Here is a 14,129-nt window from a genome sequence, read left to right as displayed (position 1 = left end):
TGCGAAATAAATTTGTTCACTTCACAGGCGGACTTAAACGTCCACAAATGAATCTTCCACAACGGTTGCTATTAGAGCACCAAAACCAAACGATGTTCAGCATTGGTAATTTAAGAGAATTAACTTTTAGCTTTTCAGCTTGTCAGAAATACCAAGTAACAAGGCTGCATGACCAGGCAGTAAAAAAGGCTACTTGAAAGGTTAGAGGAGTCTGAAAACAAGCCACATTTCATAACTCTTTTACATTTAATATTTCCCTATTTACGCATTTGCACGTTACAGGTTGCATAATTATAAAACCAGGAGGACTCGTTTCTGCTGTTGACGTTAATGCTGATGTGCTTAATGTGCTTAATGGTAGTTATGAGTTTGGCATGGTAATACACTATTACCGATGGTGGATGGTGAAAAGTATCACGTTGTCATCGCACTGTCGACTTGAGGTCTTCATTCTTTGGAAACTGCTGGATGAACCGACAGCAAAACAATGCAGAAGAAAGATTAGAAATGTTGAAATGCTCAAATTTGACTCCATTGTGATCTGCATCTAAAGGAATCAAAACTAATTCTGCGCCACATTCGTGAGTTGCGCAGCTTGTGTTTATCTTTTCTTTTAACCAGAAACCTCCTTCTCAACACTCTTTTGACCGCAAGAAGTTACTACATGTTTACCTGTATTTGTAGTCTTGTGACAGACCAAATAGTGACATTTTTTTAATCATACCTCTTGCCTCATCTGTTGTAGAGTCTCGACGGTAGGTTCTGTTAGTTCTGTTGGTTCCGTTGGTTCTGCTGCTTCCGTTGGTTCTACAGTTTCTGTTGGCCCTGCTGGGACATTGCAGTGGTTCTCCTTGAGCATCCATCAGTGACAACGTTAGCTGAATCAGCAGGAAAACTGTCCTAGGATCCATCACCCTGCAAAATACCACAAATAGTGAAATGCAAATATGGAGGCACTACTTTCATAGTAGGAGTAGTTCCATATATAGCATGTACAGCATTCATTTTCCAAAGTATGATCGTTTTCGATTTCAAGCGATAATTGGGACTGGATTGAGGATCTTTTGGTGACACATCGACATTGTAGAAGTAAAATGAAATGTCGTGTGACGAAGGCCTCCCGTCAGGGAGACCGTTCGCCTGGTGCAAATCTTTCGATTTGACGCCACTTCGGCGACTTGCGCGTCGAATTATAGAAGTAACTTCAGGTGTATCCCAGGGAAGTATGTAGGGACCATTTCTGTTCATGCTGGATAGTAATGTCGTTGCAGACAATATAAATACACTGCTCAACAAAAGTTTTGAATACCATTGTAAAATGTAGGCTACAATAATAGAGGCGTCGTTGACCTAGGCACTTCATCCACTATCCGGTTACATTAGATTAGATTAGATTAGTACTTGTTCCATAGATCATGAATACGACACTTCGTAATGAAGTGGAACGTGTGGGTTAATAAAAGGTGTATATAAAAGATATTACGTTACACAAAATATCACATGACACCCAATATTTTTAATTTTTTTTCCGGGGTTGGGAAATTACCCACTTACTATCTCCAAAAATTCATCTAATGAGTAGAAGGAGTTGCCATTAAGAAATTCTTTTAATTTCTTTTTAAATGCTATATGGCTATCTGTCAGACTTTTGATGCTATTAGGTAAGTGACCAAAGACTTTTGTGGCAGCATAATTTACCCCCTTCTGAGCCAAAGTTAGATTTAACCTTGAGCAGTGAAGATCATCCTTTCTCCTAGTGTTGTAGCCATGTACACTGCTATTATTTTTGAATTCGTTCAGATTGTTAATAACAAATTTCATAAGTGAATATATATATATATATATATATATATATATATATATATATATATATATATATATATATATACACTACAGTGAAGATCCCTAGCTCTTTAAATAAGTGTGTGCAGGATGATCTTGGATGAGCCCCAGAAATTATTCTGATTACACGCTTTTGTGCAGTGAACACTCTTTTACTGAATGATGAGTTACCCCTGAATATGTTGCCATACGAAAGCAGAGAATGAAAATAAGCGTGGTAAGCTGATTTACTCAGATGTATGTCGCCAAAATTTGCAATGGCCCTAATAGCATAAGTAGCTGAACCCAAACGTTTCAGCAGATCCTCAGGGTGTTTTTTCCAGTTCAATCCCTCATAAATGCATACAAATAGAAATTTTGAATATTCTACCTTAGCTACCGATTTCTGATCGAAGTCTATATTTATCAATGGTGTCATTCCATTTACTGTGTGGAACTGTATATACTGTGTTTTGTCAAAGTTCAATGAGAGCCCATTTGCAAAGAACCACTTAATTATTTTCTGAAAAACATCATTTACAATTTCACCAGTTAATTCTTGTCTGTTGGGTGTGATAGCTATACTTGTATCATCAGCAAAAAGTACCAGCTTTGCATCTTCGTGAATATAGAATGGCAAGTCATTAATATATATTAAGAACAATGACAGGAACCAAGGCCAAACCTTGCGGCACCCCATTCCTGATTGTTCTCCAGTTTGAGAAATTACCAGTTTTTTTGCATATTATGTGAACTGTTTATTTCAACTTTCTGCTCTCTTCCAGTTAGGTATGATTTAAACCATTTGGAGCACTGTCCCATTCATACCACACTACTTGAGCTTATCTAGAAGTATTCCATGATTTACACAATCAAAAACCTTTGATAGATCACAAAAAATCCCAACGGGTCACTTCCGGTTACTCAGAGCATTTAATATTTCATTAGTGAAAGTATATGTAGTATTTTCCGTTGAAAAACCCTTCTGGAAACCAAACTGACATTTTGCTAAAACTTTATTTTTAGAAAGGTGTGAAGCTACTCTACAATACATTAATTTTTCAAGAATTTTGGGTAAGGCAGTCAGAAGAGAGATTGGGCGGTAGTTGTTGACATAAGTCGTATCCCCTTTTTTTACGCAGTGGTATAACAATGGCATACTTCAGTCTATCTGGGAAAATACTCTGCTTCAGAGAGCTATTACATATGTTGCTAAGAATCCCACTTATTTCTTGGGAACAAGCTTTTATTGTCCTGCTGCAAATGCCATCAATTCCATGTGAGCTTTTATTCTTGAGAGAGTTTATTATCTTCCTAATTTCAGAAGGAGAAGTGGGTGGATTTTCAATTGTACCAAACGGTGTGGGTAAGGCCTCTTCCATTAACTGCCTGTATGCTGGACGGTGCTTGCTACTGGCGCGCTTTGCGGCCGTTTCCCAGTCATGTAAACAAACCGCTGCCGCTGCGGTCCAATACCAACAACTGCTTCCTTCAGTTTGTGTTCAGCACTGCAGGAACATGCCACGTAGATGCATACAACATTCTGATAGAGTCAGGGTAGTTGCTTTACTTTCAGCAGGTCAGAGACAGCAAGATGTTGCCAGTCGGTTACAGATCACTCAAAGCGGTGTGCCTAAGACGTGGAGAAAGTACAGAGAGAGAGGGGAAATGTGACAACATCAGTGCAGCAACGTTTCCTCCAACCATCGGCTCACAGTGCCCCACATCGACAGCCAGAAATATTTGAAATTACTTCTACTGGGCAACAGGGATTCGTATCTCAGACCAAACAGTGCGTAGAAGATTGCATCAGGGTGGTCTTCATTCCCGATAAGATTTGCGCTGGACCAACGGAACCGACGCAGTCGAAGGATGTGGGCTCTTGCACATCAACATTGTACCAATGCAGAATAGAGTAATGTCATGTTTGTTGACGAGGCCATGACTGGTTTGCGACCGGACACTACATCTGCATCTACTTCTACATCTAGAGCGATACTCCGCGAGCCACCAAATGGTGCGTGGTGAGGGGGGCATTCTCTACCACTACTTATCATTTCCTTTTCTGTTCTACCTGCAAACAGAGCGAAGGAAAAGCGACTATCTATATGCCTCCATGTAGGCCCTAATGTCTCGTATCTTGTCTTCGTGATCCTTACGTACAATGTATGTTGGCGGAGTAGAATCATTCGGCAGTCAGCTTCAAATGCCGGTTCTCTAAATTTCCTCAATAGCGTTTCTGGAAAAGAGCGTAGCCTTCCCTCCTAGGGTGCCCATTTGAGTTCCCGAAGCATCTTCGTAACACTTACGTGTTGTTCGAATCTACCGGTAACAAATCCATCACACCACCTCTGAATTGCTTCGATGTTACGGATCCCAAACACTCGAGTAGTATTCAAGTATAGGCCACACCAGGGTCCTGAATGCGGTCTGCTTTGCAGGTGAACCACTCTTTCCTATAATTCTGCCAACAAACCGAAGTCGACCACCGGCTTCCCTAACGCATTCTCACACGCGCGTCCCACCTCAAATCGCTCTGCAACGCCACGCACAGATGTCTAAACGACTTGACTTTGTCAAGCAACACACTAGTAGCACTGTACCGACAGTACAGGTTTGATCTTCCTACTCACCCGCATTAACTTAAATTTTTCCGCATTTAGGGTTAGCTGCCATTCATTACACCAACTGGAAATTTCGTCTAAGTCACCTTGTATCTTCCTACACTGGACGTGTTAGGGCCTGTAAAAGCACTAGACGGCACCAGGAACGCCGGTACATTCAGCGAGTCCATCCGTTTGCAGGCGGAAGTGTCAGTTTCTGGGCGGCAATAATGACGGGATGGCGGACAACTCTAATTCCCGTCTACAGCAGTTTGACGCGTCCCCGAGACCTGCAAGAGTCTACAAAGGATTGTAAGGCCCTGCGGACGTGAAGTTGGTGACATCTTCATCCTAGTCGATGACAATGCAACATCGTAGGGTATTCCAGCAGGTATCGGCATCTTCAAACATGCCGCATCAACACAACGCATTGGTCAGCACAATTCCCAGACAGAAACGCAATTGAGCCTGCATGGGACTTCTTGAAAGCGGTCACTGCACAGCATTCGAATACACCAGACGATATTCGGGACCTCACTGAAGCTGCAACTGACCTCACATCCCAAGATAAACTTGATGCTCTCATACGGAGCATGCGACTCAGAGTAGAGGAACTCATCGGACGTGCGACTAGAGGCTGATAACCATCACGACGAGAGAAAGGTATCTCACTCCTTTTGTTTTCAACATTTACACTTAGATGACAGCTTGCTCTGTTTTGTAATGTTTGTTTGTAACTAACTAAATTCGTTCTTGTTTTCAGAAGGCATTATGTCTGTATTCTTGATAAGATATTGTGCAAACCTCAATTGGTGCACTATAAGAAGTCATTTTAGTAAACTCTTGAGGTGTGTAGTAACCTCAGACTTTTCGCGGACGACGCAGTTCTCTACAACGAAGAAATGTCTGAATAAGCTGCACAAATTTTCACTTTCGCCTTTATAAGACTTCCTTTATTTTAAATGTTTAGGGATGCAAAATTGTGCACGTCAGAGCAAGAAGAATCTTAGTATCCTATGACTGCAGTATCGACGAGTCACAATCAGAAACGGCCAACTCAAACGAAATACACGGGTGTGTCGGTATGAAATGGAAAGATGGCATGCGTTAACCCCTAGGTAAAACAGGTGACAGACCTGGATTCATTGTTAGAGTTTCCGCCTCGGTAGTTACGGGGTCAGTGCAGCTGGAGGCCCACCATGTAAGGTGTCAGGTAAATCCAACACCTTCCATGAAAACCCTGACATGATAAGCAAATCCAGTAGTATGTCACATAGCTCCGAATAAATCGCGACATTAAATTAACCAAAGTAATACGAGTAACGAGTGAGCAAATGGAATACCACAGACTAACACAAGAATGCCTAAATGCCTGTCGTACCTTCCCACCGTGAGGCAGACGCAGACGCAGTTCCAAGGGGAGAAACGAGGACAGAAGACGAGAGCAGAACCGTGTTAAGCTAGAAGGCCCTATGATAACGGACGGAGTGGACACCCACGTCGCTAGCCTACCGCTAAGTCTACCACCCGCACGTTTTAGCGTGAGGCTTTTTCGCGTCCCTGTTACGTCAAGGACCACCCCCAGCCCATGTTAAAAGCTAGAGCCCTCCAGAAAAACAGTATACATCTTACGATAACACAAAAAGGGCCACTGCCACCCGCAAGTTTTAGCGTGAGACTTTTTCGCGTCTCAGGTACGTCAAGGACCACCCCTCAGCCCATGTTAAAAGATAGAGCCCTGCAGAAGAACAGTATAGATCTTACGATAACGCTAAAAGAACCACACCAGCTGCAGGTTTTAGCGAGAGACTTTTTAGCGTCTCTGTTACGTTGCAAACTTTAAAAACATTGCCCCACCACGAAAAGTATAACGTTTCTCATTGGATAGACAGAATTTTTGTAGGCGGAGCTTAAGGTTAACATTGAGACCCTAATTGGTCAGATGAAAACACAGCCAGATAGTTTTTTTAAACTAACTTCGGTAAATTGTAGTAAGGAGAAGTTAGGAAAGAGTTAGTTCCGAGACGGCGAGCTGGATGGCTGCTGCGCCGGCCGCTGTCGCCCTGACGCTGCCTAAACACCGACAAGGTAATGAACGCACGCGATGCCGCATATTTGAGCGCATAAAGCTTCACTCAGAACTGCAGAAGTCTCATCTGTTACACCCCTTTTTTTGCGTAATACTAGTATCGATCGTTAATTACAACTCATGGTGATCACATTTGCCACTTGAAGAACAGATCTGAATCGCGATGATTTTTCTTTTATATAGTTATTGAGAAGCCACATCAGCCACTGTAGTTTACGACAAGTTAAATAAGTAATTAAAGATAATTGAGGGTCACTGTAGACCATTTTGATAGTTTTCTCTTTTGTGAAACTTAAATTAAACCTAGATTATAGATGTGATATGGCATAAGTCATCCTTCGATCGATTGTAGAACGTGGAAACCCATTCCGGGAATATTTGTTCACATTTTTGTTGAACGCAGTTGTTTTTTACCATCCTATATTAAAACATTTCCTTTTATCAATAGTGCAATTTATAAACGATGTTTTGTGAGTAGAATAAAATTTCCAATGGTAAACTTAACTGCTTTTTCGACGTTATTTTACCAGCTAACTAAAAATAGGAAAGCCTTGAACCCTTTCCTCTAAATTTAGTTAGTATTAAGATTCTTTTACAGGGAATGCAGTGGAGCTGACGCTGAGATCATTTAGTATTTGGTTATATCATCGCTAGTCTCACTGAACTCTTCTTAATTCTACATGTCATGTGTGATCTGGCGTCTCCTTACCAGCAACAGGTCCCAGGTTCAAACTAGTTAATTCCCTAAAAAAACACGCTCAGAGCGTCGTTGCGCCAAAGTGGTAGGGAGACACGATATAGAACAAACAGACACCACCATGAATGTTTAGAAAATGGCGACCCTGCCAGGATGGTAAAATACCATGATTGAAGGTCGACCACATGCCTAAATAGGTCAGAAAAATACCTGCTGAAAAATTTTCGTAGAAAAAAAAAATTTCTTTTCTAAAGTTATACATAGTCGAAAACAGTAGCTGCAGCGATAGATAGTAAAAGTATTCAAGAAAGACATTCTACCAGAAACAATAGCATAATTAAGTTATGAATTTTGAAAATTGTTAGAATTAAGTTTTCTCTCCAATGCAAGCGCGCAGGTGGCGGATACATCGTTGACAAGTTCGTTCTGACCCAACAAGTAAGTGAATGGATTGTCAGTCTTAGTAGTGTCAAGTCGTCTGAACAAAAAGTTTATGAAACGCGTGAGATCGTGTGAGCGCATGTTGACGTGAAGTAGGGCACTTGAATTGCTTTTAAAACAGAAAATAAGGGATTCGGAAAGATTAGCAATGGCAGATCGAGACCTTGACCGAATTGAGGTAGAGACCCAGCATGAAAATCGACAGAGAATAGAGGACAGTACAACAGACGATGCAGTATCGTGAGAAGTAGGACAGATAACGCACCATAACGAGGATAATGTACGCCAAGGCACAGAAAACCTAGGTCAGCATACGACAGAGGAGCAGGAAAGTAGAGAGGCAGTCGATGAGGATTCTAACTTGCGTCTTGAATACGTAGAACCCATAGTACAAGTAATCAGAGCTCCCTCACCACAGAGTACAAGGAATGCGAGCAGAAACGTGTCACAGCACAGTTCAATGCAATCGATTGCGAACCAACACTTGGGCGAAAACACAGAGCGTAGGACGTCGGAAGAAAAGGCAATAGGACCCACCAATCTGGCAGAATTATTACAACAAATTACGGAAACCATGACAAGGCAAAATAAAGAAATTGCGAAACAAATTAAAATTCAGAATGCGGAAACCACGAGACAAATGCGTGAGATTAAAGAACAAAACATAAAAATTCAGTTACACCTAAGTCATATTGAAAATGAGGCAAAAGAATCTCGAGAAGTGATAGGAAACTTAATAACAGGTCACAATCAATTGAGAACAGACATTGACAAGGTACAAGCGGACGTACAAACATTGCGTAATGACACTCAGGACGAGATCAAAACATTACGTAACAACACCCAGGGAGAAGTCAAGAAACTAAAGAAACAGATAAACGTAATTACTAGACAAGCAGCAGGTACAGCACGTGAAATTGTTGAAAACAGTGTGTTACACAAATGTATCACAAAAGCAGCTCTGAAAAGATATGATAATCGCATAGTCAAAATAGAAGCGCAAACGAAGCGACAATTTCAGAAATTGCGAGCAGAGTTGTTGCAAACCATTGAAGAGCGTAGTGAACAGCATCGAACAAGCACAGAGTCTGCAACCATATCCGTATCTGTAACAGCACCGGAAAAACAAACAATTAACGAAGATATTACGCATTTGCGATTCCAATCACAGGCGGAAAGTAACATACGTGAAATCAGACAGCCTGCACCGCGGGTACGCGAAAGTTACAGTGGACAATATCCAATGGGTCTACCACAACCGGAAAGAACGACGAGAGAAATGATCAGAAACAAAAGTGGCGAAGAATCGCGAATTTCATATGGAACTATGACGAAGTACGACAACGATCATTTCCTCACAGTTAGAAAATTTCAACACTTTCGAGAAGGAAACTCATTACATCCACGAACTTTTATTGATCAATTCCGAGTAGGATTACAAGAACACTGGACGCTAGCACACAAATTAGACTTTATATGTGCACACATGTTAGGAACAGTCGCAGAAACCATGCAGAATGTTGCAGCGACATGCCGATCGTACGAAGATTTCAGAAAGAAGTTTCTCTCACGATATTGGTCCAGTGAAGCACAAAACAGAGTGAAGTACGAATTATTACAGAACCCATATTTTGAAAATTCAGGAGAGAAAAGTCCCGTGAAATTTTTCGAAGTAATGGCAAACAAAAATCAATGCTTAGATGTACCATACAGTGACGGAGAGTTGATTAAATTATGCGCGATGAAGCTACCATTGAAATACCAGCAATCATTAGTAGGTCGCGGAGGCAATGACGTCGAAGCATTTAAAGGTATTCTAAGGGAACTAGAGTTCATACTCTCGGAAGATGATGCAAGAAAAAGACGAAGCGCACGTGAAAACGAAAGCAAAAAAGCAGTGGAATCCACAAGACACAGTACGAAAAAACAGTTACGAACCACGTGATAACTTTGCACCAAGAAACCAGAAAAGATTTCAACAAAGAACCGGTTATGGACTTAGAAGAGCGAAGAAACAGTTACGAACCACGTGATAACTTTGCACCAAGAAACCAGAAAAGATTTCAACAAAGAACCGGTTATGGGCTTAGAAGAGAATATGGCAATAACTATAATTCACCCAGGAACGGCAACAACTATTACAGACGGAATAACGACAACCGGAACAGGTACTGGAGAACCAATAGACCGACAAATTATCAATCAAGAAACCACTATCAACAAGCTGAACAAGAGAAGCGAATACAGATAGAAGACGTGGAGCTAAGACCACCAAACCCCAATAAAAGTTCGATTTGACAGCTAAGCGCCCATGCCAAAGAGAATGACGCACCGACCCAGGACAATTGCAGCACCTTGAACAGAGAAGTAAGAATCTTATCACGACAAGAGAAGAAGGAAGAAACAAATCCGCAGGGACCAGATGAGAACGAAGACAGGAAAATAACAATATCGTGTTAGGACGAAATTAATTGGGAGAATACTGACGAGGGAGATGAATTACCAGAGGCATGCACAACGAATGTAGGACGAAAGGACGAAGTAATGAGTATTGCAGAGCTATTTGAGATGGAAACCAGGGAAAGAGAATTCAATGAGGATAATGCGCAGTCGACAGAAGTTGAAAATAAGTTACAAGTGGGCACACAACCCAACGTATATAAGGAAGGAAGTTATGAAGCGATAATTAGTGCATTTAGATGCGAGTATGTGCAAGCAGCGACGAAGAAGAAGATAGACAAGGATGAGGAAAAAGTAGAGGATGTAAAAGAAAGCGTAAATGAAGGAAGAAATAGAGAAGAAGAAATAAAAGAGAGAGAAGTACCAGTCGAAGCTTATCCTACAGAAAGTTCGAATTCACAAGGGAAATTCCTAAAAAGACTCATGTATGATTCAATGGAGGATTCGTTGATGCAAGAGGAAGAAGAACAGAACCAACCCTTTCAAATTCAACCAATTGTGAAGGCCATGGTAAAGCATATCCCAGCCAATATTGTAATTGATAGCGGAAGTGAACTGACTGCGATGTCAGAAAATATATTCATGCAGTGTAATGCCAATGAGGAATTGCCAGTTCTGAAAACACGTAAGATTAAAGTAAGAGGTCCTATTAGAAACAATGATGCGGAAGTTACGAGACAAACAAGATTAACTCTTTCGTGCCAAGGTCAAAAGATCGAAGTCAACTTCGTGATTATACCTAAACTAACTGTAGATTTGATTATAGGTGCAGATTTTTTAAATGAGAGATGAGCGATAATAGATATGGGGAAAGGTAGCGTAACATTCGGGAATGTCACACTTCTCTTTGAGCAAAAGCTAAAATTAGAAGAAATACCAGTTATTAACAAACAATTAAGAATGATGTGAGATAAAGAGGATGAAGAATTAGAATGGTATGCACAAAAGAAGAAATCGCCTCAACTCATGTTGGAAGTCCATAAAGAAATCGTCAAAAAATTACAAGAAGTTCACGGTATTTCGGAACACAGTAAAAGAGAATTAGAGGGTATTTTACGAGATGAAGCAGAGGTATTTTTACTTATGACTGGCAGTATTAAACACTTTCAGTAGAAGTTTGAAGATTACTTTTATTACTGGTAAATAATCAGCACAATATTTCAAGATTATGTTGCAGATAAGATCGTCAGGAGAAAGAAGAATGAAGAGAGAGGAAGGTGGGAAAAAGAAAGTAATTTCAATAATAACACAAACAGTACCATAGCTTAAGGTGAAGGGATAAAGCGTAGATAGTCTAACAGCATGAAATACTAATATGCTATACACTACGACACTACACAAAAATAAAAAACGAATTTGAGGATTCTTGAGTAGACTTTAACACTCCAAATATCTGAGAATTTTAACATGGAAAGGGCGCCGAAATTTGTAAAGATTTTTAAGAAGGCGTAAAACAAGTAGATACTAGACATATGTTAGATGATTATCAGTAAAAGTTTTGTAAGAACCATTGTAAAAACTCCAGCAAGGAAGAGATGCAACTACCCACAAGTTGCAACGCGAGATGTATCAAGAAAGAAAAGGACGTAATTAGCAAGACAGGATTCCTACATAGCAGGAGCGTTGAGAGAAGGGAAGGGACAGTGAAACTAACAGAGAGCCCTTGCAGCGAAAGTGGGCAATAAATTTGCCGCTAGGAGGAACCCCGCTGGGATGGAACACCGAGCCGCACAGTGACAGACCCCTGCTGAGACGCGGCGGGACGGCGTTGGGACGGCGAACGCCGGAAGGGTCTCTGAGCCCCGAATGAACGGAGCGAGCAAAAAACGGCCGGACGAGAAGACCGCTTGGGCAAGCCACCGCTGGCAAAAAATATGCGTAAAAGTCACACTACTGCTATTAAAGAGCACGCTGATGCACGAAACTGAAGAAAACTTCCACAAAGTAAAAATGACACGCCCAAACAACTTATCAAACTGTTACTAGGAGGAGAACTTCAAAGCGACTAGTTATCAATAAATATTTCCATATCCTGCCCAGAGAAGAACCAAGAAGCAAGTAAGAAGCAGAGAAAAAGCAGGAAGAACAGAAGTTGAAGATTCGCAAGATTGAGACCAAGAAAGAAGATGGGTGAAGAATAGACGACATACCTTCCCAAATCCCTATCCTATTATAAAATAGTCGTCTGCGAAGTATTACAACGAAAAACGACCGCTTTCAGCGACATATAACGATGACTTTCACGCATACAAAGCCAGTAAACCACGAGATTCTGCACTCACAGCTCCATTCCATTATGGGACCTCCACAACAGCAACACACACTTGCAAAGCCAACAAGGAACGATGAACGAAGCTGTACATCAAATACTTGTCCACATCCATCTCGCTCAAGTCCATCACCTTCGTGCAAAAACAAAACATTCGCCAACCTCATGCTTAAATATTCATAGGATTGTGTGAACGAGTGAAATCAAAGTATGTGATGTAGGAATTGTGCACAAGAAACATGTGAAAAACTAAATAAGTTAAGCACACCAGACAGCTAATAAACTACAAAATTACAGTCATTGACTATGGACTTAAATGAAGAATAGTCTATCAATAAAAATAAGTCATTAGTTCTGAAACGGACAGTATATAAAGAAACAATACGCCACTTATTTACTCCTCATAAAAATAAAATAGTAACTATATTTTACTTATTTTCTCCTTATAAAAACAAAGAATAAAAAATATTCTTGTTGGATGTTTTCCCTTTCTTTAACATTTGTACCATTTATTAGGATAATACCTCAAAATGTGTGTATGTATATTTCTTTGTCAAAACAATTTTTTAACATTTGTACCATTTGTTAGGATAATATATCAATACTTGTGTATGTATATTTCTTTGTCAAAGCAATTCTTGGAAATAATTCTTATTTGTTAGTGTAACAATATTGAAATGAGTGTCTCGAAACAAAAACATTTTACTTGCATATGATTTTTAGAAAATGTGTTAGGAATAGATTTTACTTAATTACTAAATTTATAAAAACAATATTTCTAAGAAAATCGATGTGAAAGACTCCTCACTTTCGAAAACAAACTTCTTAAAAAAAAACTTAACACTTAAATAAAGAAAGAAAATAATTAAAGATTAATAATAGTATAAAAATATTCTTCTCTTGACATTTTTAATTATAATGTGGAAGAATATAAAAATATAAATTAGTAATACCTAGCATAGAACAAAATAACGTGGCTGAACAGTAGGCAACAAAATTTAGACACCGGAATAATTTTTGACTGACTTAGACAACGATTCAATCATTGCCTAACTTCAGTGCAAAAATTAAGTTCAAAGGGTGGTGATATGTTCTCTACAACGAAGAAATGTCTGAATAAGCTGCACAAATTTTCACTTTCGCTTTATAACACTTCCTTTATTTTAAATGTTTAAGGATGCAAAATTGTGCACGTCAGAGCAAGAAGAAACTTAGTATCCTATGACTGCAGTATCGACGAGTCACAATCATAAACGGCCAACTCAGACAAATACACGGGTGTGTTGGTATGAAATGGAAAGATGGCATGCGTTAACCCCTAGGTAAAACAGGTGACAGACCTGGATTCATTGTTAGAGTTTCCGCCTTGGTAGTTACGGGGTCAGTGCGGCTGGATGCCCACCATGTAAGGTGTCAGGTAAATCCAACACCTTCCATGAAAACCCTGACATGATAAGCAAATCCAGTAGTATGTCACATAGCTCCGAATAAATCGTGACATTAAATTAACCAAAGTAATACGAGTAACGAGTGAGCAAATGGAATACCACAGAATAACACAAGAATGCCTAAATGCATGTCGTACCTTCCCACCGTGAGGCAGACGCAGTTCCGAGGGGAGAAACGAGGACAGAAGCCGAGAGCAGAACCGTGTTAAGCTAGAAGGCCCTACGATAAGAGACGAACTGGACACCCACGCCCCCAGCCTACCGCTAAGTCTACCACCCGCACGTTTTAGCGTGAGGCTTT

At 40.3% G+C, this 14,129-nt stretch overlaps 1 protein-coding gene across 1 annotated transcript in view; it reads right to left on the bottom strand.

Moving 5' to 3' along the window:
• LOC126284828 (hatching enzyme 1.2-like) overlaps positions 1-14,129 on the bottom strand; it is a 116,989-nt gene that overhangs the window by 85,687 nt on the left and 17,173 nt on the right. Inside the window, exon 2 of the mRNA XM_049984050.1 lies at positions 725-915. Coding sequence (XP_049840007.1) covers positions 725-911 — 187 coding nt within the window. The 5' untranslated portion in view covers positions 912-915. The remainder of the gene's footprint in view (positions 1-724; positions 916-14,129) is intronic.

The sequence above is a fragment of the Schistocerca gregaria genome, chromosome 1 (genome assembly GCF_023897955.1).
Source record: "Schistocerca gregaria isolate iqSchGreg1 chromosome 1, iqSchGreg1.2, whole genome shotgun sequence".
Lineage (NCBI taxonomy): Eukaryota > Metazoa > Arthropoda > Insecta > Orthoptera > Acrididae > Schistocerca > Schistocerca gregaria.
The sequence above is the reverse complement of the archived record's forward strand: the minus strand, read 5'-3'. Positions and strand labels throughout refer to the sequence as shown.